The following is a 25,189-nucleotide window of genomic DNA, read 5'->3' as shown; positions in this document are numbered from 1 at the left end:
CAACCAGAAGAACAGTCTTTAGTTTTTAATTGGTCGCCACCAAACCTGGTGGCAATACTGTAGTCGTGTGTCTTTTACCCAAAATTTTTCCTTGACCTTTAAATTTTTTATTGAATTTTATCACGCTTGAATTTTTATTTCTAGGAGATTAAAATTTCTCTCATTCAGAATTGTAAGCGGCTCAACTCTCATTTGACTGCTGGCTGTGTGCTACTAAGAATTGAAGCCCTTATAGGCCGTCATAATTTTTAAAAACAAATAGCCATTAATAGCGAGGAACGACTTCTACTATTTATGCAGGTTTATCTTCGAATGTGCTCTCCGTGGAGCAGGTATTGACAGCAAGACTACTTCACGATATCACTTCTAAAATTGACAAGAATCGAGACAGCATCATGGCTGAGATCAGACTGTGTCACAGAGTGGGTGATAATTCCTGTCCCATAATGGCAGCCAGCTCAGTTACAGAGTGGGTGGCCCACACTCTCCAAGAGGAGACTCACGCCTCCACTGCAATACCCCCTCCCCGCGTACCAGGATACAGACGCAACTCTAACCCGGTATACGGTTAGAAACAGCTAATCAAAACCTACCTAATTAGTGTGATGAGAAAGAACTTGCTGGGTGCGAGTCTGGCACCAAAGCGAACAATGATCGCCTCAAATGGTCGAGACGTTCTGATCAAAGATAATTTCATTCAAGATAGCTTTCATGAAGTTTGATCAGCGGCTAAGTTTTTCTATTACTCATGAATTCGTTGTCATTTGTTTGTTATAGCTGCGAAGATTAGATCAATTTAGATCTGTATCTGTTTCTATCTCTATTATGTGGCACGCAGGTCTATTCTTTCGCAGCTATTCCGGCAATCTGCCGGCTATGTTTTAAAATAATTTTGGAGCAATTATAACTATAGTAGCTGCTTATGTCAATTATCTAAGGAAAGCTGATAAATAGCCTTTTCTGTGAATTTCACGTTAAAGACGCCGTTAATTATTAATTCCAAGACGGATTGTTGTTTAAGAGAGAGCAGCTAGTGTACGAGGGGGCTACAAAATAGAGAATTCTCTGATAGCTTCCCTTCCTCGACTGCAGGCCAAGTTGAGGACAGAACAGGGACAGACAATAGCAGATCCAGTCACCATTTCGTCATTCGACAACAATAGGTCTTCATTCTTGCAGAATAGAAAGTAAGGGTGCTGGTTGATATTTCAATAGCTCACAGCAAATCTCATTGGGGGGGGGGGGTGGTGATAGTGGAAACTTCGGCATCTTTTGATAGCGGCCAAGCTGTAAGCTAAGTGCCAAATTGTTAAATGCAATTGAACGGCAAAGAGGAGCAAAAGTGGTTTTTAATTGCTCTTGAACGCAGTTCATAGCAATTATTGTAAACGTGTGTGTCTTTTTTATGCAAATTTTTCGCTTGACAATTTTGCGCTTTTCTTCTAGAACATTCTTTGACTTCTCAAGTGACTTTTTCGTGTTTTCGTTCATCATTTTTGAGTGATCTCTAGTGCTCCGAAGTAAAGCTTTTTGCTAATATAAATTCGGTTGCAGCATAGGAAAAATACGTGACTCGTAGCGCAGTGGTTAGTGCGGGTGGCCATGGATCGGGAGGTCAGTGGTGCGAATCCCAGTGGGATCAAGGTTTTTTGCGCCCATAAAGAAAACTTGATCTATACTAAAGACCATGAATCAAATTGCCTCGCCTGTCGTTCAAGAGCAATTCTTCAAGATCGCTGTTTTCATTTTGGCAACGATAAGTTCACGAACCCACCAAAAGTATTACTGATTTTTAAAGGTTTTGTTGAAATGTCTTTACAATTTTAGTTTTCTTTTCCATTAGCATGATCATTTTCTAGACGTTATTATTCTGATCATATTCCAAGTTTTGCATGACAGAAAAACAACCAACTATAAATAAGATTTGTTTTTCAAAAATGTCTCAGAATAATTTTTTTCCGTTTTTCTATTCCTACGGAAAGAATAGCAGTATACATTTTTTAATAAGCTGACAATCCAATTCATCTAAATTTTTTTTTAAATTGTAGCAATGATATTAGGCTTGTGGTTGTTCAAATACATTTTTTCGCTTTAACAATTTATCTCCTGACCATTTTAACTTTTTGTCTTCCAAAATGGAATAAACAGGTAAAGTTTAGCTCTCCAATGGCCTTATACATTACCAGTCTCTATTTATGCGATTCACGGAATCCGTTTGAGGAGAAAAATTCATGGTGTGGAGGGCGGTTCTTAATCGTAAATATTAGACCCCCTCAGTAACCCCCTCCCTCCCTCCTCCTCCGCCTCCAAAGAAATTCCCACCGTCCACCTGATCCCAATCTCGTCCAGCCCTCCCAATCCTTGCCTCCTTCAACGCTTGACCCCCCACTCCGTTCATAGCTTCCACTCTAATGCTAGCATCCATAGGCCACCAGACTTTAAATTTTTTTTAAATGGCCATAATCACCAAAAGCACAAGCGATAATTAATTGCTCTCGAATGAGAAGCAATTATTGTAAACGAGTGTGCCTTTTTTGTGCAAGTTTTTCGCTTGATCGTTTCGCGCTTTTCTTCTAGATTAATCTTTGACTTCTCAATTGACTTTTTCACGCACTTCTTTATTTTTGAGTGACTAATAGCCGCTGCAGTTTCTCAGCCAGCTATTTTAGCGCTCCTAATTTTTGACAATTCAAAGAATTTGAATTGTATTGGGGCGCTGTCTTTTTTTTAAAGATGTGTTCACACACTTTTGTGATTTTGGAAGTCAAATTGGAGTAGTGATTTTGGTCACGCCGAAACGGGAAGTAGAGCGAAAAAGCGAGTGGTTTTGCGGCGTGAATTTTTTTTGCTCTAATTTTAAAGTAGAGTGAGAAAACTGTGTTTTTTGTTCACATGCGTTAAATTCACTCTGTTTTTTGCCGTTTTTTCAATTTTTTGGATCGGATTTTCTAAATTGTTTTCCCAATTCATTCATAGTTCTTCTAGGCATATTTAATTGCCTAGAATCAATTTTCCGTTTCTCGCTAGTGTTTATTATTCACATGCGGCATTTTGACATTGAATTTTCTTTTTTAAAAAAGTTTTTTTGTCTGATTTTTAAATGGTTTACCCAATTCACTTATTGTCTGTTCTAGGTCTAGTTTTTTGCTTAGTCAAAAAATTTTTGAGTTGTACGTCAGGACTTGTCCTGCTATATTTTCTACTTCGTTGAATAAAAATTTTTCGCTTTACCTTAGTTCACAGCTTGTTCAACATTTTTTGTAAAAATTTTTTGACCTCTTGAGGCTAGTTCCACTCTTCTCTTTTTCCGCTAAAAGTTTTTTTAGACATTGGTTGCTCAGCACAGCAATTCAAAATGAACAGAGTCGGTATCAAAAAACGAAATCAGAAAGAGAAACGGCATAAACCCATAAAGCCGGATTTTAGATGCCCGTTACTCGAACTGTGTTCGTAGTTACCATCTCTAATGCTTATTGATATTGATACTAGCCCCTGTGTGGTCTCACTACGAAACAGGATTGTGTTCAGCTCCAGAATGACGTCAAAATAACTTGCTTTTTTAAATTATTTGAACAAAAACCATTTCAAATAGTTTATTTTCTTTCAGTCCCAATCTTGGTTATGGGAATCAACGACGGCTATTTTCCGGCAATCTGCCGGGTATGTTTTCAATTGCTCTCACTCTGAAATAATAATTGTTGTTCAAACAAAACCGACTGTTAAAGATTCAAGGACAACGCCCTGATATCGAGGACGATGACAAGGCTTCATATTTATAGCAGCCATCAGAATTTCAAAGTCTATTAGGTCCATTATTCAGTCGCTATCCTTTTTTAATTATTTTTTTACTTTTCGATCACGTTTTTCTTTTTGAAGTCATGATTTTCACGTTTGGTTTCTGCTAGTATTGATATTGAGCTTATTGTCTTCTATTTAGAGACTGAATTCACCATTATTATTAAATGTAATGGAACTGCGAACCAAATTAGAACATTTTTGAAACGTAGAGGAAATTAGGCTGTCGTCAAAATCTTTCCTTTTGACCTTACTGTTTCAATGCCTAAATTGGCCAGAACAGTGAACACTGGCTTTTATTTGGTAATTTAACGTGGTTTTGTCATTATTACAACTGTTTGGCTATGTTTGAAGCGTGACAGCTTTTTCACTATATTCGATTGAGTTGTTTAATCGCTTGAAACAGTTCTTCGTAGCCGGAGATTTGCTTTACGTCACGCAAAGTTTTTGTTGCTCACTTCAATTAAAACAATCAAGCTCAACTAAGGTATCCCATTTTAATTGCAGGAAATTTGAGGGCAGTTTTTGAATATTTTGATAAGACAGAATAAAAAAGGAAATTGAGTTAAGATGTGATATCAATTGATGAAAATTTTCATTAAATAATTTTTTTCTTTGATTTTTGATTTTTGATTTTTTGTCTTCAAAACCGGATAAACAGGTAGCACTCTCAGGAGATTAAGTTTTCTTAAAGCGTTCGGTTTTAATCGACTCTAAGTATGCGATTCACTGAAACTTTTGGAGACATAAATTAATGGTGTGAACAGCTGTTCTTAGAGTTCTTAGAGCTCCGGCAACAAAATTTTTCACACCATACTCCACCCCCGCTCGATCTCCCATCATGTTCCCTCAATTGAGCGAAAGCCAGTCTCGTTAAATCTCAAATTATGCTGATCTCCTTTCAATATCATTTTTTAATGATTTTCATTTGCTCAATGAGAAAGACTTGGGCAGTTTTTTGATAATTATTCCCTTTAGAGGACTTGTTTTTCAGTGTGTTTCTCAGGTCTTGTCTGAAATCAGGACTTTTGTTTTTGATTAAAAAATGAGAATTGTCTGAAAATCAGGGCAAGATAGAAGCTCAAACATTGAAGAAAACTATTTACCTTTGATTTTTCTGATAGGTTTGTTTCCACTCAAGTTTCTTGGTTTGATCTCAATCGATGTTCTAACTTTTTTTATCACGTTGTCCTGTGGCCATTTGCTGGCGTTGATAATAGAAAATAAAGTGACAAGAAAAATCTTTCTGCATTCAACATGAAAGTCGTATTCAACCAAGCTCTTTGTTTACGGGTTCTTTTAGTTATACTGTTCGAATCAAGTGGCTTCTTTATAGCAGTAAAGCAATAGCTCTGGCTATTTTTGGCCTTCTCTTAGTTGTTTTCAACCCAAAGCATTTGGATTGTATTGGTGCGTTGTGTTCTCTTAAGATCTGTTGATACTTTTTCGGTCTTTTTTTCACGTCAGTCAGAAGTCAATTGAGAATAATGATTTAAATAACGCTGGAGTTGTAAAGGGAGCAAAAACGAGTCGAATTGAAGGGTGATTTTTCAATCACCGTTATATTGGAGTGAGAAATTGGTATTTGAAGAGATTTTTTGTTTTTGAAAGCGTTTTTTTTTTCACGTGCGGCAATTGATTGCTGTCTTCAGTTGTCTCGTGATTACTATTAATATGTACATATATGTTCTAATTGCGCCTAATTGGAAATTATTTAATTTACTCAATGGAAAGTTAATGCTTTCTATTGACTGAGACTTTTTTATCATGAGGTATAAGTGAATAATTAATTTTCGCCTATTTTGAATATTTTTGTTGTCCTATCACCTAGTATCATTAGTGAGAGGTCTCATTGTTTGCTTTTGCGAAACAAATGAATCTAAGTAGCAGGTTCAAGATCGTAGCTAATGGTCTTCATGACTGTTTGTTCTTTAGAAATTTATTTATATTTTGTGTTCTGCGAGTGTTTGTTAAGTTTTTTGTAATATCTAGTTGTCTCAGAAATGACAGTTATCATTTGTTGGCAAGGATGCTTTAATTGATCAAATTGACCATCTCACTTCATAGCGTTTGCTTTCAATGACTTATACGCTGCTCATGTTCAAATAAAATTTTTGAGTTTTTCTATTATTTGTTTGCGTATTGCTGTCTTAGCAGTTTATCTCATTAATGGCAGTTCTCATCGTTTGCAATTGAGGTTTATGTTAATTGAAATATTTCAGTGAGTTCACTGATTTTCCGTTCTGGGACTTTTGCAATAGCTTGCAATAGCTTTTTACAGTGTTCTATTGCTTAGTCTCAAAAACAACAGTTCTAATTGGCAACCTAGTGTTGCGTAATTTTGGTCTATCTTTTGCTCCAATTTTCAGTTGAATTTTTCTGTGAGTGAATTTTTCTTCGTATCGAAATATAAAACTTATAGTCATAGTAGTTATGTCGTCCTTTTTGTAGGCGTTAGAACTGCTGAAAGACTTTTTTGACTTCTAAAGTTTTATGATTTGCTGTGATCATAAAAGATATTTTGATTTTTGCCAATTTCATTTGTTTTTCTGCCTCTTTTTTTTGCTTTGGCTGTCATTGAATCCCTCGAAGTTGTTTTTTGCGTACTTATTTCAAAAATGCATGGAGTCAATACTTTGCTCAAAGCATGGAGTCAATACTTTGCTCAAAAATGCATGGAGTCATTACTTAAATTGTTGTCTTTAGCGATTCTCATGCTCTAAGTATTTAGAAAAGAAATGTTCTCTATTTTTTCTTAGTTTTTTCCCATTTTGCGCATATAATGCTATGGGCATGAATGACTGTTCGAGGTTGGCATTGCTGTAAAAGTCTTATATGTCAGATCATTAGTTAATTCAGTTCTTCGGATTGCAATTCAGGACTTGTCCTGCTATGATTTTTTCATCGTCAAGATTTTGCTCCGACCATATGACGTCAGCATCACTTCACATGTGCTAGGTTTGAGTCATCATTTCTCTGTTTATTTGTGCAATTTTTATGTTGAGTTTTGTGCGTGACTTCAGTTTTCAATCTGATTAAAGTGTCTTTTATTCATGCTGGTGGAAAAATTTTTGGTCACACATGACTGACCTCACTCTTCAAATTGACTTCCCTTACACTCAAATTGACTTTCCCCACTCTCAAATTGCCTTTAATTTTGAGGATTTACGGTCAAATGAGGATTCCTCAATCTAATTGAGGTTTATTTGAGGACAACTTCTAAAATCAAGACTTACGTCTAAATCTAATTGAAGAATCACAGTTTGCTTCAATGTTTTTCTGTCCTATTTTTCTGATTGGTATTTTGCGACTACAGGTCTACAAAGATATCGCAGCAGTTTCCGATAATGTGCCAGCTAAATTAGGTATATGTTTTGTCTTTTGCGCTTTTTAGGTGTTTCTCCAAAGATAATATTAGTTGCATTCTAGGTGACTTCGTCACAGTTTTTCTGCTGACATGGTTTGTTCTTTGTTCTGATTCCTAGCTGCTGCTAGACGTGATATTCAATTCTGGCTTCTTTAGCCAGTTGCAATAATCTAACTTGCATAAGTCTTAGCGCTTGAGCTTCAATTTTTAAGCGGCTGAATGAAAAGTTTTTTCCAATCACCTCATTATGGACTAATTTTGGAGCATTTTAAAACAGAGATGTCACGCGAGATCATTTTTGAGCTTGGGTAGGTGTTTACAACCAATTTTAGTTTCCGAGCATGGTCTTTACTGTAATTTACAGGCCATCACAGGCGGCCTTCTCTCCACCTGGTGGACATCAGAAACCCAGAGTGGACTGCCACTTCACAACTCAGTTCTCGATGCCCCTTCAGGTGTCTTTGGATCCACAGTATCTGGAGATGTTCAAGAAACTCATCAAGGACTGCGGAGACCGAATCAGAATCGCAACTGCAGACCAAAAAGGTTCGGGAAAAATTTCTTTTCATACAACTGTGAGTTCTAATTGTTGAGATTTTTGGAATGGTTGCCGCAGAACAGTATTTTGAAGCCACTTTTAAACCGTCACCTTTAAACCAATATGAATGGAGGCATCATTTTAATTGAACAGTCTTGGAATTATTTTGACTTCTGTGGGATAGTTTTGTTCTTGGCTCATTCTGCACAAAGTGCTTTTAAACAGCAGTTGCCCAGTGAAGCAATCTAAAATCAACAAAATCATTTAAAAAACGGAATGCAAATGGGAAACGAGATAAACCCATAGAGCCCAATTTTGATGCCCGCTACCACAACTTTGATATTATAAGTCTTAGTTAACATCTCTGATGCTTTTTGGCATTAGCACCAGCCCCTGTGTCCTCTCATTAAGAAACATGAGCATGTCTAACTACAAATTCCAATGAAAACAGTTTGCTCTTTAAAAACGTTTCTGTGGAACAATCAAATTTTTTCATTGTTTTTCTGTTCCTTCAATCCCAACCAGTTTTATGGGAATCAAGGGCGATTATTTTCCGGCAAGCTGACGGGTATGTTTACTGTTCGTGCTTTTGTTTATTTATGTCGATAGTAAAAGCGGAAATAGTTAATAAATTAGGGGCTTTGCTGCATTTTACACAATCAAGCTTGTTTAGTCTCTAGGAAAAATTTGTTTGATCAAAGAGATTCTGTTTTTTGTTTCAACGAGAGGCATAATAATATTTTATAAAGCTGATTTTTCAATTAATTTCAGAACCAAGTGAGGGTAGAATTTCTCCATGTAATTTTTTTTCATTAATATACTCAGTTCAGTTGTCGATCTTTTGCTGAGTTTCGGCTGTCATTAATTAGTTTTACAACTACAAATTTCTAAAGTGGTTGAAGATTTTGTACATTTTTTGCAAAACACGTAATTTGTCGTTTCTTTAATTTAAAATGGCTGTGAACCTGAGTTTTTTTTTAATTTTTCCTTTTTGACTTAGCACAACCAACTTTGCACAGATCAACGGACGGCTACACTATCTCCAATAAAACGTAGTATTGATTTTATTGCATGTTCTATAGCTTTTTCTGCAACGGCAAAAACTTATTCTCAATTTTGACAGTTTTTTTATATGCTCTCTATCACCTGACGCTTAACCGTGAAAAAAATGCATACTCTGGCTATAAACTAAACTACACTAAACATTTGAGCAAAAATTACTAACACTAATTAATAGCCGCCTCATCTCAGCTGGCTATTATAGCGCTCCTATTTTTTTTTACAATCCAAGAATTGGATTGTATTGGTGCTCTGTCTTTTTTATTATTTTTGTAAGATGTTTTCACACCTTTTCTTGACTTTGAGCTTTCAAAACGGGATAAACAGGTAAAGCGCAGCGGGCATCAAGTTTCATTAGAGGCCCTTAACCGCGTTTAAAAGTCCCTCAAGTGCTTAGAGTGGTGAAGCTACTGGGAAGGCCGTAATTCAAGGTTAAAAGGTCATTTTTAGGCGTTTTTGAGCCTCAAAATGTTGCAAATTTTTGCATTTTTCGTCATTTTCCCAATTTTTTTGTTGGACCAGTCTGAAATTGAGCTTTGATAATGGAGTTTGTCATCAGTTAATTCTTTTTTTATGGCCATTTTAAGAGCTAGATGTTTTGATACTCCAAACATAAACACGCAAATTTGTACAAATTTTTAACAAATTTTTCAAGGTTTTTGAAAATTTTTGTCATTTTGTGAGGTTTTTCAGCCCCTGTTGTCAAGAAGCCTCATCTTAGGTTTAATAATAGGTTTTTGCATAATTTCTAGTGGTAATAGAATGGTTTTCAACATTTTAACATCACAAATTTTTGCAATTTTTTTTATAGAACTTACATTTTTTTCAAGTTTTTGAAAATTTTTGTCAATTTTTAGGTTTCTCTAACCTCAATAGCCAAAGAATCTCCTCTAGGCTTTGATAATAGTTTACTGCATAGTTTTATTGGTAATGTGGAATGTGTTTCAAGATTTAAGTATTTCGAAATTAACGATTTTTCAAAAGAGAAATTACAATTTTTTTAAATTTCTGTAAATTTAGTTTTTTTCCTCACTGGCCAGGGAAAAGGTTTTTCCTCACTATAAGGTTTGAAAATATGTTAATGCTTAATTTCTAGTAGCAACAAAATTGTTGTCATTTTATGATATCACAAATTTTTGCAGGCTTTTTAAATATAACTTGCAATTTTTTTGAGTTTTTTTGAAAATGTTTCCGAAATTTATGAGTTTTTCCTGCACCAGGGGCCCAGGAACCTCCTCCAGCGTTTGATAATAAGGCACTGCACAGTTGCTACAGGTAATGGAATTGTAATCAATACATTATAACTCAAAGTTGAGTAATATCTTGATAAAATTTAAAAAAAAAAGTAAATTTTTATTATCATGTTACAAGTTTGTGCATCTTTACGTGCCAGTGAAACTGTTCAAGGCTTGATAAGGATAATGGATAGTCTCTCGAGACAATGAAAGTGTTCTGAAGTTAATAATATAACGATTGTAGCAAGTTGTTGTTAAAAAAGTTGTTATTGTTTTTAAATGTTTTGAATTCTTTTTGTCATTTTCCCAATTTTTTTGTTGGACCAGTCTGAAATTGAGCTTTGATAATGGAGTTTGTCATCAGTTAATTCTTTTTTTATGGCCATTTTAAGAGCTAGATGTTTTGATACTCCAAACATAAACACGCAAATTTGTACAAATTTTTAACAAATTTTTCAAGGTTTTTGAAAATTTTTGTCATTTTGTGAGGTTTTTCAGCCCCTGTTGTCAAGAAGCCTCATCTTAGGTTTAATAATAGGTTTTTGCATAATTTCTAGTGGTAATAGAATGGTTTTCAACATTTTAACATCACAAATTTTTGCAATTTTTTTTATAGAACTTACATTTTTTTCAAGTTTTTGAAAATTTTTGTCAATTTTTAGGTTTCTCTAACCTCAATAGCCAAAGAATCTCCTCTAGGCTTTGATAATAGTTTACTGCATAGTTTTATTGGTAATGTGGAATGTGTTTCAAGATTTAAGTATTTCGAAATTAACGATTTTTCAAAAGAGAAATTACAATTTTTTTAAATTTCTGTAAATTTAGTTTTTTTCCTCACTGGCCAGGGAAAAGGTTTTTCCTCACTATAAGGTTTGAAAATATGTTAATGCTTAATTTCTAGTAGCAACAAAATTGTTGTCATTTTATGATATCACAAATTTTTGCAGGCTTTTTAAATATAACTTGCAATTTTTTTGAGTTTTTTTGAAAATGTTTCCGAAATTTATGAGTTTTTCCTGCACCAGGGGCCCAGGAACCTCCTCCAGCGTTTGATAATAAGGCACTGCACAGTTGCTACAGGTAATGGAATTGTAATCAATACATTATAACTCAAAGTTGAGTAATATCTTGATAAAATTTAAAAAAAAAGTAAATTTTTATTATCATGTTACAAGTTTGTGCATCTTTACGTGCCAGTGAAACTGTTCAAGGCTTGATAAGGATAATGGATAGTCTCTCGAGACAATGAAAGTGTTCTGAAGTTAATAATATAACGATTGTAGCAAGTTGTTGTTAAAAAAGTTGTTATTGTTTTTAAATGTTTTGAATTCTTTTTGTCATTTTTTGAGTTTAACGACCTTTACGAATTCAAAATAATTGGGCAAAATATTTCAAAGCTTGCGCGTGAACTAATGATCTTTTTGAATTGTGTCATTTATGGCCTTCAGGTTAAAAGCTTCAAGAGTTTTAGCAATGATTTTTGTCTTGTTTGTTTGATTGTTTTAGGTTCTCACCATTTGAGATTTTGTCTTTTTGGCTGGCATTGTTCAATTGATCTGCTGGTCAGGTGTATTAGGTCTGTTTTATTCAATTCTTTGGATTGTATTTCAGGACTTGTCCTGCTATGTTTTTTTACTTCGTCGAATAAAAAAATTTTTCGCTTTACCTCATTTTGCCGCTTTTTCAACATTTTGCGTGATATCTTTTTGACTTCTCTAGACTAGTTTCTCTCTTCTCTCATTCTGCTAAAAGTGATTTTGAACATCAGTTGCTCAGCAAAGCAATTCAAAATGAACAGAGTCAGTATAAAAAATTGAAGTCAGAAGTAGAAACGGGATAAACCCATAAAGCCCAATTTTAGATGCCCGCTATTTGAACGTCGTTACTATAAGTCTTAGTTACCATCTCTAATGCTTATTGGTATTGATAGTAGCCCCTGTAGCCTCTCTCTAAGAAACAGAAGTACGTTATCTTCAACTACGAAATGCCATCAAAATAAATCGGACTTAAAAAATGTTTTTGTACAAAAATCTTTTTTTTTTCAATATCTTCTATTCTTTCAATCCCAATCGTGCTTATTGGAATCAACGGCGGCTATTTTCCGGCAATCTGCCGGGTATGTTTCTTTTCTCTGCCCAATAAGTTACTATGCTCTGGGTGATTTTTTCATTATGTAATGAATCACTTTTTTTTTGTTTAATTGCTCTCAAACAAAGCTTGCAGCAAATATCTCAGTCGTGTGATATTTTTTTTTGCAATTTTTTTGCTGAACCATTTTTTTTCGTCTGAACTTTCTGCCTTATCGTCCTCAAAAACGGGATAAACATGTAATGCCCGGAGGGCATTAAGTTCCCTTAGAGCATTACGCCCTACTAGATAGACTCTAACTATTCACTGAAACTGTTCTGGAGACGTAGTTTCATGGTGCGAACGGTGGTTCCTGGAAATTGACCCCCCCTCCGCACATTCATTCTCTTATTAAGCTAAATCACGGCGCACAGTTCCTAGAGTTTGTTCACGGGATACAGTTCCTAATTAAATAACAACCAGACGTAATCTGCTCCTCCAGTTACAGAGCACATGCCATTACATATTAAATTATTAAAAAGGTAGCACGTGCGTCTGGGGGTGCAAATAATATGCACCCACTGAGCTGGGGAGTGCACAAACGGAAAAGATTTGAAATTTGATTACAAGGTACTGTAACATCGCGTCAAAAACAAAGGTTAAATATTTAATTCGAAAAATTATAGGGTTCTAACTTATTTTTGACATTCAGTATAATTTAGACTCAAGTTTTTGAATTTAATATTAGTCATTATTGCTCCATGGTAAATTGCTTGTATTATACAGGAATGCCAAGCTCCTTGCGGAAGATGCCAAAACCGGGGGATCCAAGAGAGTACAGTGTGGTCGAGTGGATATTCGACCCATCTCTCAAGTCAGTAATAAACCCACGTTTTACGATGACTTTTTCGACCTCTCTCGCCACTGATCTTTTTTTAACTGCTCTCAAACTATGCTTGTTGCAAATATTGTAACGCGTCTTTTCTGCGAATTTTGGCTGTTTTCTGTAAATTTAACATGTGGGCAGTTTAACTCAATTTGCGGCTCTTCACTAATAGAAGTCAAACCAAAACTGGGGTCATTTTTTCCCACGATAAATCCTAATAGTGGTCTAAAGTAAATGCAATAACGTCATTTGACGTCACTAATTGCACCATTACCCTCCATTGACTGAAGCACTGTGTATTGGAATCGGACCACCACCTGTCGTTCAGGATCAATTCGTTCGACGTTAGTTGGTTATGTTTTAAAGAGGTCTTTTCCATCAAGGGTTGGAACTTGACACTAGCTCTGTAGTTTTCCTTTCATTGAGTGATTCGGTTTTGAAATGGTTCCATTTCGTTGTAAATGTAAAATTAAGTCTCATAGCAGCAATCGTAGAGTTTACTGAGCTCTGAATGTTCTGTTCAGCGTAATTGTTGAGTAACGCGTGAGCAGGCAGATACTCATGGTTTGAAGTGCGTTTTTTGATATTCCAAATTTAACCCCCAATCTCTCTTATGCTCCCGCTCGCTCTGGGGCTAGCCTCCCTATGCCCAAGCTAGCTACAGCCGAAGATTGCTTTTTGCCTGCTGTTCAGGAGCAGTTCTTCTGATGATAGCTGGTTGTGTTATTTTTTTGAAGATTTATTTGGTTTTTGGTAATTCCATTGTTTTTTTCGCAATAATATTTAATATGGAAAAACGATTTTTTTCGATGATGCCTCCTTAAAAATTATACACCTGTTAACAAAATTCAATAATAAATTTGCACATTTACATTGTGAACTGCTTTTTCTTGAAGCGTTTATGATCTGTTCAAGCATTTTTCATGTCAATAGGAATTCAATTTGTAGTTGTGATTTAAGTCACTTCAGAGTACAATGTAGTGCAAAATACCGGGCAGTTTAACGCTTGATTTTTTTGCAGGACATTCAAGGGTCAATGGACAGCTAATGGTTTTTAATATTTACGCAATATGCCTTTCTCAAATATTCCAGTATTTGTTTGTGTTTTTGTTGTCTTAGCTTTAAACCTAGTCTCATCGATGATAGGTCTGGTGTGCTTTCTAATGAGGCACAAATAAGCCCACGCAATGTTTCAAAACAAAAACTTATGACCCTTATGGTTTTACCACCATAAAATTTAAGTTTTATTGCTTTTTTGAGTTTTGCTCATTTCTATTGTTCCTTTTGTTGTCTCATCACTTCATCTCATTAAAATTTATTAATTGCTCTCAAACGAAGTTTGTAGCAATTATATTAGTCCTGTCGATCTTTATTATGCGATTTTTCGCTTGACCGATTTTTCGTCTGACGCTTTTGACTTTTCCTCCTCAAAAACGGGATAAACAGGCAGGGCCCAGCGGGCATTAAGTGCTCGTAGAGTCTTTCAGCTCAGCTATGTTTCAGCTCAAACTGTTTTGCAGACTTATACTTACGGTGTGAAGTCGGTTCTTAGAGGTTGAAGACCCCTCCACTGTTAACCCCCCTCCCGCTATTGCCCCCAACCCCCCGCGCACTGTTACCCCCAAACCATTGTTGCCCCTATCAGCCCTCGGCTCAGCCCCCCCCCCCCCCCCGTTCCTAGCCACTGACGAACAACCGCTCGCCAAAATCACGCAAATTTATTTTGAACAATGTTTTTTCAAGCCTTTTGAAAATTTTAAATATTTTTCTGATTTTTATATGCTTTAAGTATCAAGGAACCTCCTCTAGGTTTTCATAATAGGTTACTGCATAGTTTTTAATGGTAATGGAATGGTTTTAATTTTTTAACATCACGGATTTTAGCATTTTTTTGACAAGACGTGCAAAGTTTTAGACATTAATTTTTCCTTATTCAGGTCATTCCAGACCCGGGGGCCAGAAAACCTCCTTAAGGGTTTGATAATACGTTACTGACATTTTTTTTGCCATGGAGTAGTTTTTCAACTTTTCATTGTCACAAATTTTAGCAATTGTTTGATAAAAATGGCTTTTTATCAAATTTTTTTTTTGAAAATTTGTGTTTTTTTTCTTTAGTTTTTTTCATGCTCAAGAGCCAAGGAACCTTCACTAGGGTTTGAAAATCTTTTACTGTATAGTTTCTAGATGTAACGGAATGTTTTTCAAGATTTTGATATCTCGAATTCAAGAAATTTTTTGAAATATTTGTAATTTTTTATTTTTTGATTTTTCACCAGGGACACTGGTACCTCATTCAAAGTTTGATTAAGAAAGCTGCTGCATAGTCTCTAGAGGTAATGGAATGGTGATAAACTTTTTTTATGACTCCAGTTTTAGTAATTGTTCGATAAACTTTAATTTTTTTTTCAAATTTCGGAAAATTTTTATGTTCCAAGTGTATGGACCTTTATGAGCCAGTGGTACTATCTCATGCTTGAAACAGGGATACTGGATAGTCTCTTGAAACAATGGAATGGTTCTTAAATTATTATTATCTTGTAGTTTATGAAAATTTTTGTAAAATTTGTTTTCCAAAATTTTTCAATATTTGTCGTTTTCTGAGTTTAACGACCATTACTGGCCAACAAAACTTTTTTTGTCTTGGAGATGGGTTACTTGACATAATTTTCGGTACAACAATGGTTTTGAACTATTTTTACTGCGAAATTGAAAACTTTTGTTTTTAATTTTGCCGTTTTAACTTTTTTATATGACATTTACTAACAAGACTAGAAAACTAGAAGTCGCAGAGTCGAATCCCATCATGGAAAGTATTCCTATCTCTCTTTCTCTATCCGTCGATTAGGGTTTTTCCTTCTATTTCTCGTTCACTTTCTCTCTCTCTCTCTCTGTGTGTGTGTGTGTGTGTGTCTTTGTTGATGCCGCACTTCAGCTGCTGTTATTTGGAGTAATGTCAGGATCTCTGATCCTCATTAACATTGATTTATTGTGGAAATGTTTTTTATCATAATGACATAACAGGCGCTTCTTTGGAAATCATTGTTAATTGCTCTGAAAAGCAATTTGTGGCAGATATGTCAATCCTGTGTCTCTTTTATGCAATTTTTTGCTTGGCCGATTTTTTGCCTGACCCATTTGACTTTCGTCTTCAAAAACCAGATAAAGAGGTAGCGCCGATTTTGCATGAAGTTCTTTTAGAGACGTTCAGCCCACTAGTCTTAAAGTATGCGAATAACAGAAATTGTTTTGGGACTTATACTTATGGTGTGAAAGGCTGTTCTTAAAAATTGACCCCAACCCCCCCCCCACCCACTGCCCCGACATCAGCCCACCCCAATCCACTTTTGCACCCCCGCTGCGGTGCACCCTACGCTCATTCAATTAATCTAAAGCTAGCCTCACTAAACCGTGGCTAGCTACTGACGAAGCCAACCGCTCGTGGGTCGTTTGAGAGCAATTCGCCCGACGTTATTCGCTTATGTTTATATTTCGTTGGTTAGCTTATTTAGTGTTGCCAGTTAATAGCTAATCATTGTTTCTAACTTGGATCATGCGTTTTTTTCAAGTTTTCAATAAATTTTAAGTTTAACCCGCATTTTTTGTTGTTGTTATATCTCTTTTTTTAGCTGCAAAGCTGTAAGCTGAGCGGAGCTATATTGCGGTGCTCTTGGTTTTTTTTTGGTTCGTCGTCTGACGCTCTTCGTTTTACATTTGTTCAGACTGCAAAACTTAAAAACGCAACTTTTCTGAAGGACTTCTTCCTCTAACTAAAGGCGCTTTCGCGCGTGACGACATTTCTCATTCTCTCTCTAGCAAAGGTTTTAAGATCATCTGCCTGATTAGATTTTGGTCATACGTGACTTACCTCACTCCAGAAGATGACTTTTGCACTTTAAAACTTAAGTTTAATTTGAAATAGTTTGAATTGAAAGAAACGTATATGTGCAGTAAAGGTCCCTAATAAAAGGCTTCTGTGGAATGAATGTAGACACGGTTTATTAATTTATCGCCAATTTTTTTGTCCAGCTTTTTGAGCGGCGTCAATTTTTTTTCTATTTAGATCTGTATCTGTTTCTATCTCTGTTATGCGGCACGCAAGTCTATTCTTTCGCAACTATTCTGGCAATCTACTGGCTATGTTCTCAATTTATTTTATTTTTACTTTTTCACGACTTTGGAACTGGTTTTCAGCAATTAATTTTTTTTATAGCTGCGAAGCTGTAAGCTGAGCGAAGCTATATTGCGGTGCTCTTGGTTTTTTTTGTTTCGTCGTCTAACGCTCTTTTTTCGTTTTACATATGTTCACACAGCAAAGCTGAAAAAGTCAAATTTTCTGAATTACTTCTTCCTCTCACTAACGGCATTTGCGCGCGTGACGTCATTTCTCACTCGCTTTAGCCAAAGTTTTTAGGTTAATTGCGTGAATAGATTTTGATCACAAGTGACTTACCTCACTCAATAAAATGACTTTTGCACTTTAAAAGTTAAGTTTAATTTGAATTTGTTTAAGGTCAAAGGAACTCATTTGTGCAGTAAAGGTCCCTAATAAGAGGCTTCTGCGGGATGAATTTTAACAAACTTTATTTATCGCTGAATGTTTTTTTACCTTGTTCTTTGAGCGGCGTTGATTTTTTTTCAATTTAGATCTGTATCTGTTTCTATCTCTATTATATGGCACGCAGGTCTATTCTTTCGCAGCTATTCCGGCAATCTGCCAGCTATGTTTTAATTTTGCCGTTTTTTGTCCGTTTGTTGTGTTGTCCCTTAGTGTCATTCATAACGGATTTCACCAGCCCTATTGTAACAGCATTTGATTCATTTTTTCGTGGGTGTGCAGCTAATCGTTCTTTTGGTGACACATCATGAATAGAATTTAAAAACAGAATCTCTATTTGTCAGCAACCTTCTGGTCTCTGGTCCCCATATTTTTTAACTTCAGGCCTTTATGCTCTATTTCGCGACTGCTTTTTAATAGCCACGAACCGATAGCTAAGTCCTTTTGGGTCTCATTTTGTTTTTTAATTTGTTCCATTCATGGTCCCTTCTAGGTCAGTTTTCCGTTTTGTCTTTGAATTGTACGTCAGGACTTGTCCTGCTATGTTTTTTATTTCGTCGTCAAGATTTTTTTGCGACCATATGACGTCACAACCACTTCAAATCTGCTTTTTGTTTTTTCTTTTATGCAATTTCAACTGATATGCGTGCGTGAAGTCATTTTTCGATCTTAGTGGGCGAGTTTTTTGTTCATTCGCGTGATTAAATTTTTGGTCACACGACTTACCTCACTCTCAAAAAGGACTTCCTCGCTTTGAAATTGACTTTTATTTACTTTAATGCAAAGCAATGAGGTCAAATGGGTGGTTGTCACTCTGAATGAAGTTTATTTGAGAGCAGCTAATAGAGACAGCAAAAACAGCTAATAGAGACATATCAGCTTTCAATAAATAGACGAATTTTTTTGGTCTGTTTTTTTTACTGTTTTTTAGATTGTAGATCTACAAAGCTATTGCGGCTATTTTCTGGCAATCTGCCAGCTATTTTCATCTAATTGTGTTTCTGCTCTAATAATTTTCAAGCCTGTCGGGTCTTCTGCTTTGTTGGCCATCGAAAAATTTTTGCGGTCTGGATTTCAGTTCACGACTAATCCCTTTTCTTTGAGTTTGTTGTCTTCCCTATGTTTTTTTATCCCGTTTTATCACGCATTCAAGGTTTTTGAAGCCTTGTATCAGACACGAGCTGAATTTGAATAAAGATTTTCAGTTCGATCTTGTGAGACATTTTTTGACCAAATATGACCTACCTCACTCCAGACTTCAGGACTCTTATTGAAACAATATCGTTATGGTTCACTCTGGTTGAAATTCATTGGATGCCACACGAAGAAAATAATCAAAACAAAAGAACTTTGTTTGTTGTCGAATTTGGTTTGAGAATAGGAATAGAATTTAAAAACAGAATCTCTATTTGTCAGCAACCTCCTGGTCTCTGGTCCCAATATTTTGTAACTTAAGGCCTTTATGCTCTATTTCGCGACTGCTTTTTAATAGCCACGAACCGATAGCTAAGTCCTTTTGGGTCTCATTTTGTTTTTTAATTTGAACAGAAAATTTTTCAAATTTTGTTTTCTTCAGATCTGAAAGCACATTTTTATGATATATAAAAAATTGAAGTGATAGTCTTGAAGGCGAAAGATCTCCGAAAGAGCTAGTTGTTTTTTGAATTCAAACTTTTCATTAATTGCCCATGTCAGCTTCTCAACGGCTATAATTTTGGCGCTCTCCTTTTTACAATTCAAAGAATTTGAATTGTATCGGGGCGCTGTCTGTTTTTAAGATAAGTTCACACATTTTCATGATTTTTGAAGTCAAATTGGAGTAGTGATTTTGGTCACGCCGAAACAGGAAGTGGAGCCGAAAAAGCTAGGGGTTTTGCGGTGTGACATTTTTTCGCTCTAAAGTCAAAGTAGAGTGAGAAAACGATGTTTCAACAGATATTCGCTTTCTCGCTAGTTGTTTTCACTTTGATTTTTAATGTTTTTTTCGGTTGTTTTGGATCGGCTTTTTTTCTGAATGGTTTTCTCAATTCATTCATAGTCCTTTCTAGGTCTAGTTTTCTGTTTAGTCAATGAAATTTCTTTGAATTGTACGTTAGAACTTGTCCTGCTATGTTTTTTTAATTCGCTTTACCTTTTCATCACGTTTTTCGTTTTAGATAAGTCACGATTTTCATGTTTGACTCGTGACTTACCAAACTCTCTGTTTCAGAAGAATTGATTTTAAATTTTTTAAATTAAATTACGCTATGTAGTTAGCACAGTCAGAGTCAAAAGAGCAATTTCAAAAGAAAGGGGATAAACCGATAAAGCCCGGTCATTAAGTCATATTGCATTAGGTTATCAAATTTATTAGAGCGATTGCTAGCTGATATTAGTATTCAGCTTAATCGCTTTAGGTTTAAGAGGTGACACAAGAAAAATTTCAGAATCTAACTGAAAATGCACACCGAATTAGAAGACTTTACGAAAATTAGGGGGAAAATTCTGTCAATTTCTATATCTTATTTTTTCTCTGTTTCAGTCGCGATGTGCATTTCAAGCTATACCATTATATTTTGGATATTAATTATGCGTTTCAATAGCAAAATGGGCAGATACTTTGTCTTTGAATTGTACGTCAGGACTTGTCCTGCTATGTTTTTTATTTCGTCGTCAAGATTTTTTTGCGACCATATGACGTCACAACCACTTCAAATCTGCTTTTTGTTTTTTCTTTTATGCAATTTCAACTGATATGCGTGCGTGAAGTCATTTTTCGATCTTAGTGGGCGAGTTTTTTGTTCATTCGCGTGATTAAATTTTTGGTCACACGACTTACCTCACTCTCAAAAAGGACTTCCTCGCTTTGAAATTGACTTTTATTTACTTTAATGCAAAGCAATGAGGTCAAATGGGTGGTTGTCACTCTGAATGAAGTTTATTTGAGAGCAGCTAATAGAGACAGCAAAAACAGCTAATAGAGACATATCAGCTTTCAATAAATAGACGAATTTTTTTGGTCTGTTTTTTTTACTGTTTTTTAGATTGTAGATCTACAAAGCTATTGCGGCTATTTTCTGGCAATCTGCCAGCTATTTTCATCTAATTGTGTTTCTGCTCTAATAATTTTCAAGCCTGTCGGGTCTTCTGCTTTGTTGGCCATCGAAAAATTTTTGCGGTCTGGATTTCAGTTCACGACTAATCCCTTTTCTTTGAGTTTGTTGTCTTCCCTATGTTTTTTTATCCCGTTTTATCACGCATTCAAGGTTTTTGAAGCCTTGTATCAGACACGAGCTGAATTTGAATAAAGATTTTCAGTTCGATCTTGTGAGACATTTTTTGACCAAATATGACCTACCTCACTCCAGACTTCAGGACTCTTATTGAAACAATATCGTTATGGTTCACTCTGGTTGAAATTCATTGGATGCCACACGAAGAAAATAATCAAAACAAAAGAACTTTGTTTGTTGTCGAATTTGGTTTGAGAATAGGAATAGAATTTAAAAACAGAATCTCTATTTGTCAGCAACCTCCTGGTCTCTGGCCCCGATATTTTGTAACTTAAGGCCTTTATGCTCTATTTCGGGACTGCTTTTTAATAGCCACGAACCGATAGCTAAGTCCTTTTGGGTCTCATTTTGTTTTTTAATTTGAACAGAAAATTTTTCAAATTTTGTTTTCTTCAGATCTGAAAGCACATTTTTATGATATATAAAAAATTGAAGTGATAGTTTTGAATGCGAAAGATCTCCGAAAGAGCTAGTTGTTTTTTGAATTCAAACTTTTCATTAATTGCCCATGTCAGCTTCTCAACGGCTATAATTTTGGCGCTCTCCTTTTTACAATTCAAAGAATTTGAATTGTATTGGGGCGCTGTCTGTTTTTAAGATAAGTTCACACATTTTCATGATTTTTGAAGTCAAATTGGAGTAGTGATTTTGGTCACGCCGAAACAGGAAGTGGAGCCGAAAAAGCTTTTGTAGTGGTTTTGCGGTGTGACATTTTTTCGCTCTAAAGTCAAAGTAGAGTGGGAAAACGATGTTTCAACAGATATTCGTTTCTCGCTAGTTGTTTTCACTTTGATTTTTAATGTTTTTTTCGGTTGTTTTGGATCGGCTTTTTTTCTGAATGGTTTTCCCAATTAATTCATAGTCCTTTCTAGGTCTAGTTTTCTGTTTAGTCAATGAAATTTCTTTGAATTGTACGTTAGAACTTGTCCTGCTATGTTTTTTTAATTCGCTTTACCTTTTCATCACGTTTTTCGTTTTAGATAAGTCACGATTTTCATTTTGACTCGTGACTTACCATACTCTCTGTTTCAGAAGAATTGATTTTAAATTTTTTAAATTAAATTACGCTATGTAGTTAGTACAGTCAGAGTCAAAAGAGCAATTTCAAAAGAAAGGGGATAAACCGATAAAGCCCGGTCATTAAGTCATATTGCATTAGGTTATCAAATTTATAAGAGCGATTGCTAGCTGATATTAGTATTCAGCTTAATCGCTTTAGGTTTAAGAGGTGACACAAGAAAAATTTCAGAATCTAACTGAAAATGCACACCGAATTAGAAGACTTTACGAAAATTAGGGGGAAAATTCTGTCAATTTCTATATCTTATTTTTTCTCTGTTTCAGTCGCGATGTGCATTTCAAGCTATACCATTATATTTTGGATATTAATTATGCGTTTCAATAGCAAAATGGTCAGATACTTCTGAACTTTTTCGTTAATTTTTAATAGCCGCTGTCAGCCTCTCAACGGCTATAATTTTGGCACTCTCCTTTTTACAATTCAAAGAATTTGAATTGTATTGGGGCGCTGTCTGTTTTTAAGATAAGTTCACACAATTTCTTGATTTTTGAAGTCAAATTGGAGTAGTGATTTTGATCACGTCGAAACAGGAAGTGGAGCGAAAAAGCGAGTGGTTTTGCGGCGTGAAATTTTTTCGCTCTACTTTTAAAGCAGAGTGCCAAAACGGTGTTTGATCAAAAATTCGCTTTCTCGCTAGTGGTTTTTTGTTCACATGCGGCTATTTCACTTTGTTTTTTTTTACTGTTTTTTTATTTTATGGATTGGATTTTTTTCTAAACCATTTTCCCAATTCACTCATAGTCCGTTCTCGGTCTAGTTTTTTTGTTAAGTCATTGAAAATTCTTTGAATTGTAGGTCAGGACCTTTCCTGCTATGTTTTTTAATTCGCTTTACCTTTTGATCTAGTCTTTCGTTTCACTTAAGTCACGTTATTCACACTTGATTTCTGACATACTTCACTCGCTGTTTCAACTGAAAGGATTTTAAGTTCTTTTACGCATTGAATTGCGCAATGTGGTAAAAACTATCAAAGGCAAATGATCAAAATCAAAAGAGACGGGATAAACCGATAAAGCCCGGTTATTAAGTCCTTGAGAATTATCAAAAATCATCAGAGTGTTTGCTAGCTGATATTGGTTTTAATCTTATTAGCTTTCAGTTTAGAAGCTGAATTAAGTATTATTTTAGAATTCAACTGAAACTGCAAGCCAAATTAGAATACTTTGTGACGCTGAAAAAAATCAGTCAATTTATCCCTTCTTTTTTTCTGTTTCAATCCCGATCTGCATCAAGCGCGTCAACAGCGGCTATTTTCCGGCAATCTGCCGGCTCTGTTTATAATGTGTTGCATGCTTGGTAGGTTCCTTTTCTTTCTGTTGTTTCCGTGCGGTTGCCAGTTTTGACTTTTTGGCTGATTTAATCTTGCTCTTTCAGCGCCTTGTACCCCGGATTTCGTAAAAGGCGCCTTCGTTAATTGCCTCGTCATGCTGTTTTTCATTGTCGTCATTTTGTTCAAAGATGTGCCGCTACAATTTCGCAATTTTGTGGGAGTTTCTTTTGTTCGTAATGGGGGTGTGCCTGTGACAAACTTTTAACTATGGCTGACCATTTTGTAAAGTAGCGAGGTGGAGGTGTTAAGCAGTAAAATGAGTGTGAGTGGTTTTCTTACTAATGAAAGCAGCATTGTTGTTACAACTATCCCGAACAAGTGGTTTGAAACCATCTCTCTAAAGCGTACCGGGAGATAGGAATTGAAGCGGAACGGGCGCACAGACGAATCAGAAAAAAATGAGAAGCCGAGACAAATGCTTAAATTTGATTGGCTAAATAATCTGATTGTTTTTAATTTAAATTAGAACAAATATAAAAAATGGCGAGTTAATGGTGCGGTCGTGTTACGCTCTGCTCGGCTTCACCATGGTCGCAGCCCCCTGACAGTGAGAGGCTGCAATTAGGGATATACATTTTTTAATTTTTTTTGGTATTTTGTAAGTCTTCCTTAAAAAAAATAGCCTTTAAAGTGATTATTTTAAGATTGACTAATCAGAGCTCGGAAATGACTAATCAAAAAAATTCGGTTTTAAATCTCATTTTATGGCATTCTTCTCTACCCCGTTCGACTATATCGGCGTCTTCTCGAGTGCCGTTTATTTTAGGTTCATAACAGCTACAACTAGCAGCACTGATCCTCCGGGTATTAACTGGCTGTGGAAAAAGTTGGGAGTGGAGAACTGCAAACATACACTTCCCAAATTTGCCCAAAGATTTCTCATGGACAATTTGGACGCTGCGGTGGCCCTCACTGTCCTCTACGACATACGGAAACTGTCCAAACTTCAGAACCAACTACCCGATGTAGTTCAGAAGTGAACAGCTCATCGCTTCATTTCATCACAAAATCAGGATCAATTTGAAACTATAGGCTTTTGTCCAGACATTAAAAATATCATTGATTTGCTTATTTTGCAACTCAATTTTGACGAAAATTGATTTTTGTCTCAATGAAACAAGATCATAACTCCAATTAACCGTCAAATTAGTAAAGCAAACTTGGGATGAAAAACTTGGTTTGCGCATAAAAATTGACTGACCGTGAAACCAAGATTAAATAGATTTTACATTTACTTCAAAAAACTGAAAGCTGTGATATCTTAATGCTGTTAATTTCTAATGGTTTTCATGGAAATTTTGAATGCCACCAATCAAAACAAACAAAGTGTCTGATAATACAGTATTTGATTGTCTGTTTGAGTTGCCCCAACGAAGTTTCAAGCATTTGTTGTATTATTGTGTGTTCTTATTCAAAAATTGTACGTGGTCCTTTTACTTTTCTGATGACTTTTTGCCCCTGCGTTCCTGAATTTTTCTGAGCTGAGTTTCACTTATTCACAATTTCAAGGGCATTGTGAAACGCAGTGCAGTGCAGTTATTCACATTTATAATTGGTCACAAACGTGTAGCACTCACAAGTTTGTAGCAGTAATAATTGATCTGCCGGTCTTTTTATAGCTGCGAAGCTGTAAGCTGAGCGTAGCTATATTGCGGTGCTCTTGGTTTTTTTTACAATTCAAAGAATTTGAATTGTATTGGGGCGCTGTCTTTTTACGACTCGAAGAGGAGTATTGGAGAAGTCCTTTTTTTAATCAATTTTATTGGAGTGATTTTTGAAGCGGGAAATGAAACACGTGAAAAAATTTGGAGTGATTTTGTTGCTGAAGAGTGGAGCAACAAAATGAAGAGTGGAGCGAAGAGAGAGTGGTTTTTGTTCTTATCGCTGTTTTCTACAGAGCGAGAAATTGAGTTGTGAAAAAAAATTCTGTAAGCGAGTGAAATTTTTTGTTCACGTGCGGCATTTTAAAGCAGTTTTTTCCATTTTTTTTTGGTTAAGAGGTTT

At 35.5% G+C, this 25,189-nt stretch overlaps 1 protein-coding gene across 3 annotated transcripts in view; it reads left to right on the top strand.

The window, feature by feature from the left end:
• LOC142342770 (bridge-like lipid transfer protein family member 1) overlaps window positions 1–24,541 on the top strand; it is a 166,090-nt gene extending 141,549 nt beyond the window's left edge. For all 3 annotated transcript variants that reach the window (XM_075394337.1, XM_075394328.1, XM_075394346.1), the window contains 5 exons: window positions 301–567; window positions 1,022–1,187; window positions 7,527–7,708; window positions 12,848–12,935; window positions 23,952–24,541. In XM_075394337.1, the coding sequence (XP_075250452.1) occupies window positions 301–567; window positions 1,022–1,187; window positions 7,527–7,708; window positions 12,848–12,935; window positions 23,952–24,165 (917 nt within the window). In that variant the 3' untranslated portion in view covers window positions 24,166–24,541. The remainder of the gene's footprint in view (window positions 1–300; window positions 568–1,021; window positions 1,188–7,526; window positions 7,709–12,847; window positions 12,936–23,951) is intronic.
• The last annotated feature ends 648 nt before the right edge of the window (window positions 24,542–25,189 follow it).

The sequence above is a fragment of the Convolutriloba macropyga genome, chromosome 1 (assembly GCF_964194025.1).
Source record: "Convolutriloba macropyga chromosome 1, txConMacr16.3, whole genome shotgun sequence".
NCBI lineage: Eukaryota > Metazoa > Xenacoelomorpha > Acoela > Convolutidae > Convolutriloba > Convolutriloba macropyga.
The sequence above is the reverse complement of the archived record's forward strand: the minus strand, read 5'-3'. Positions and strand labels throughout refer to the sequence as shown.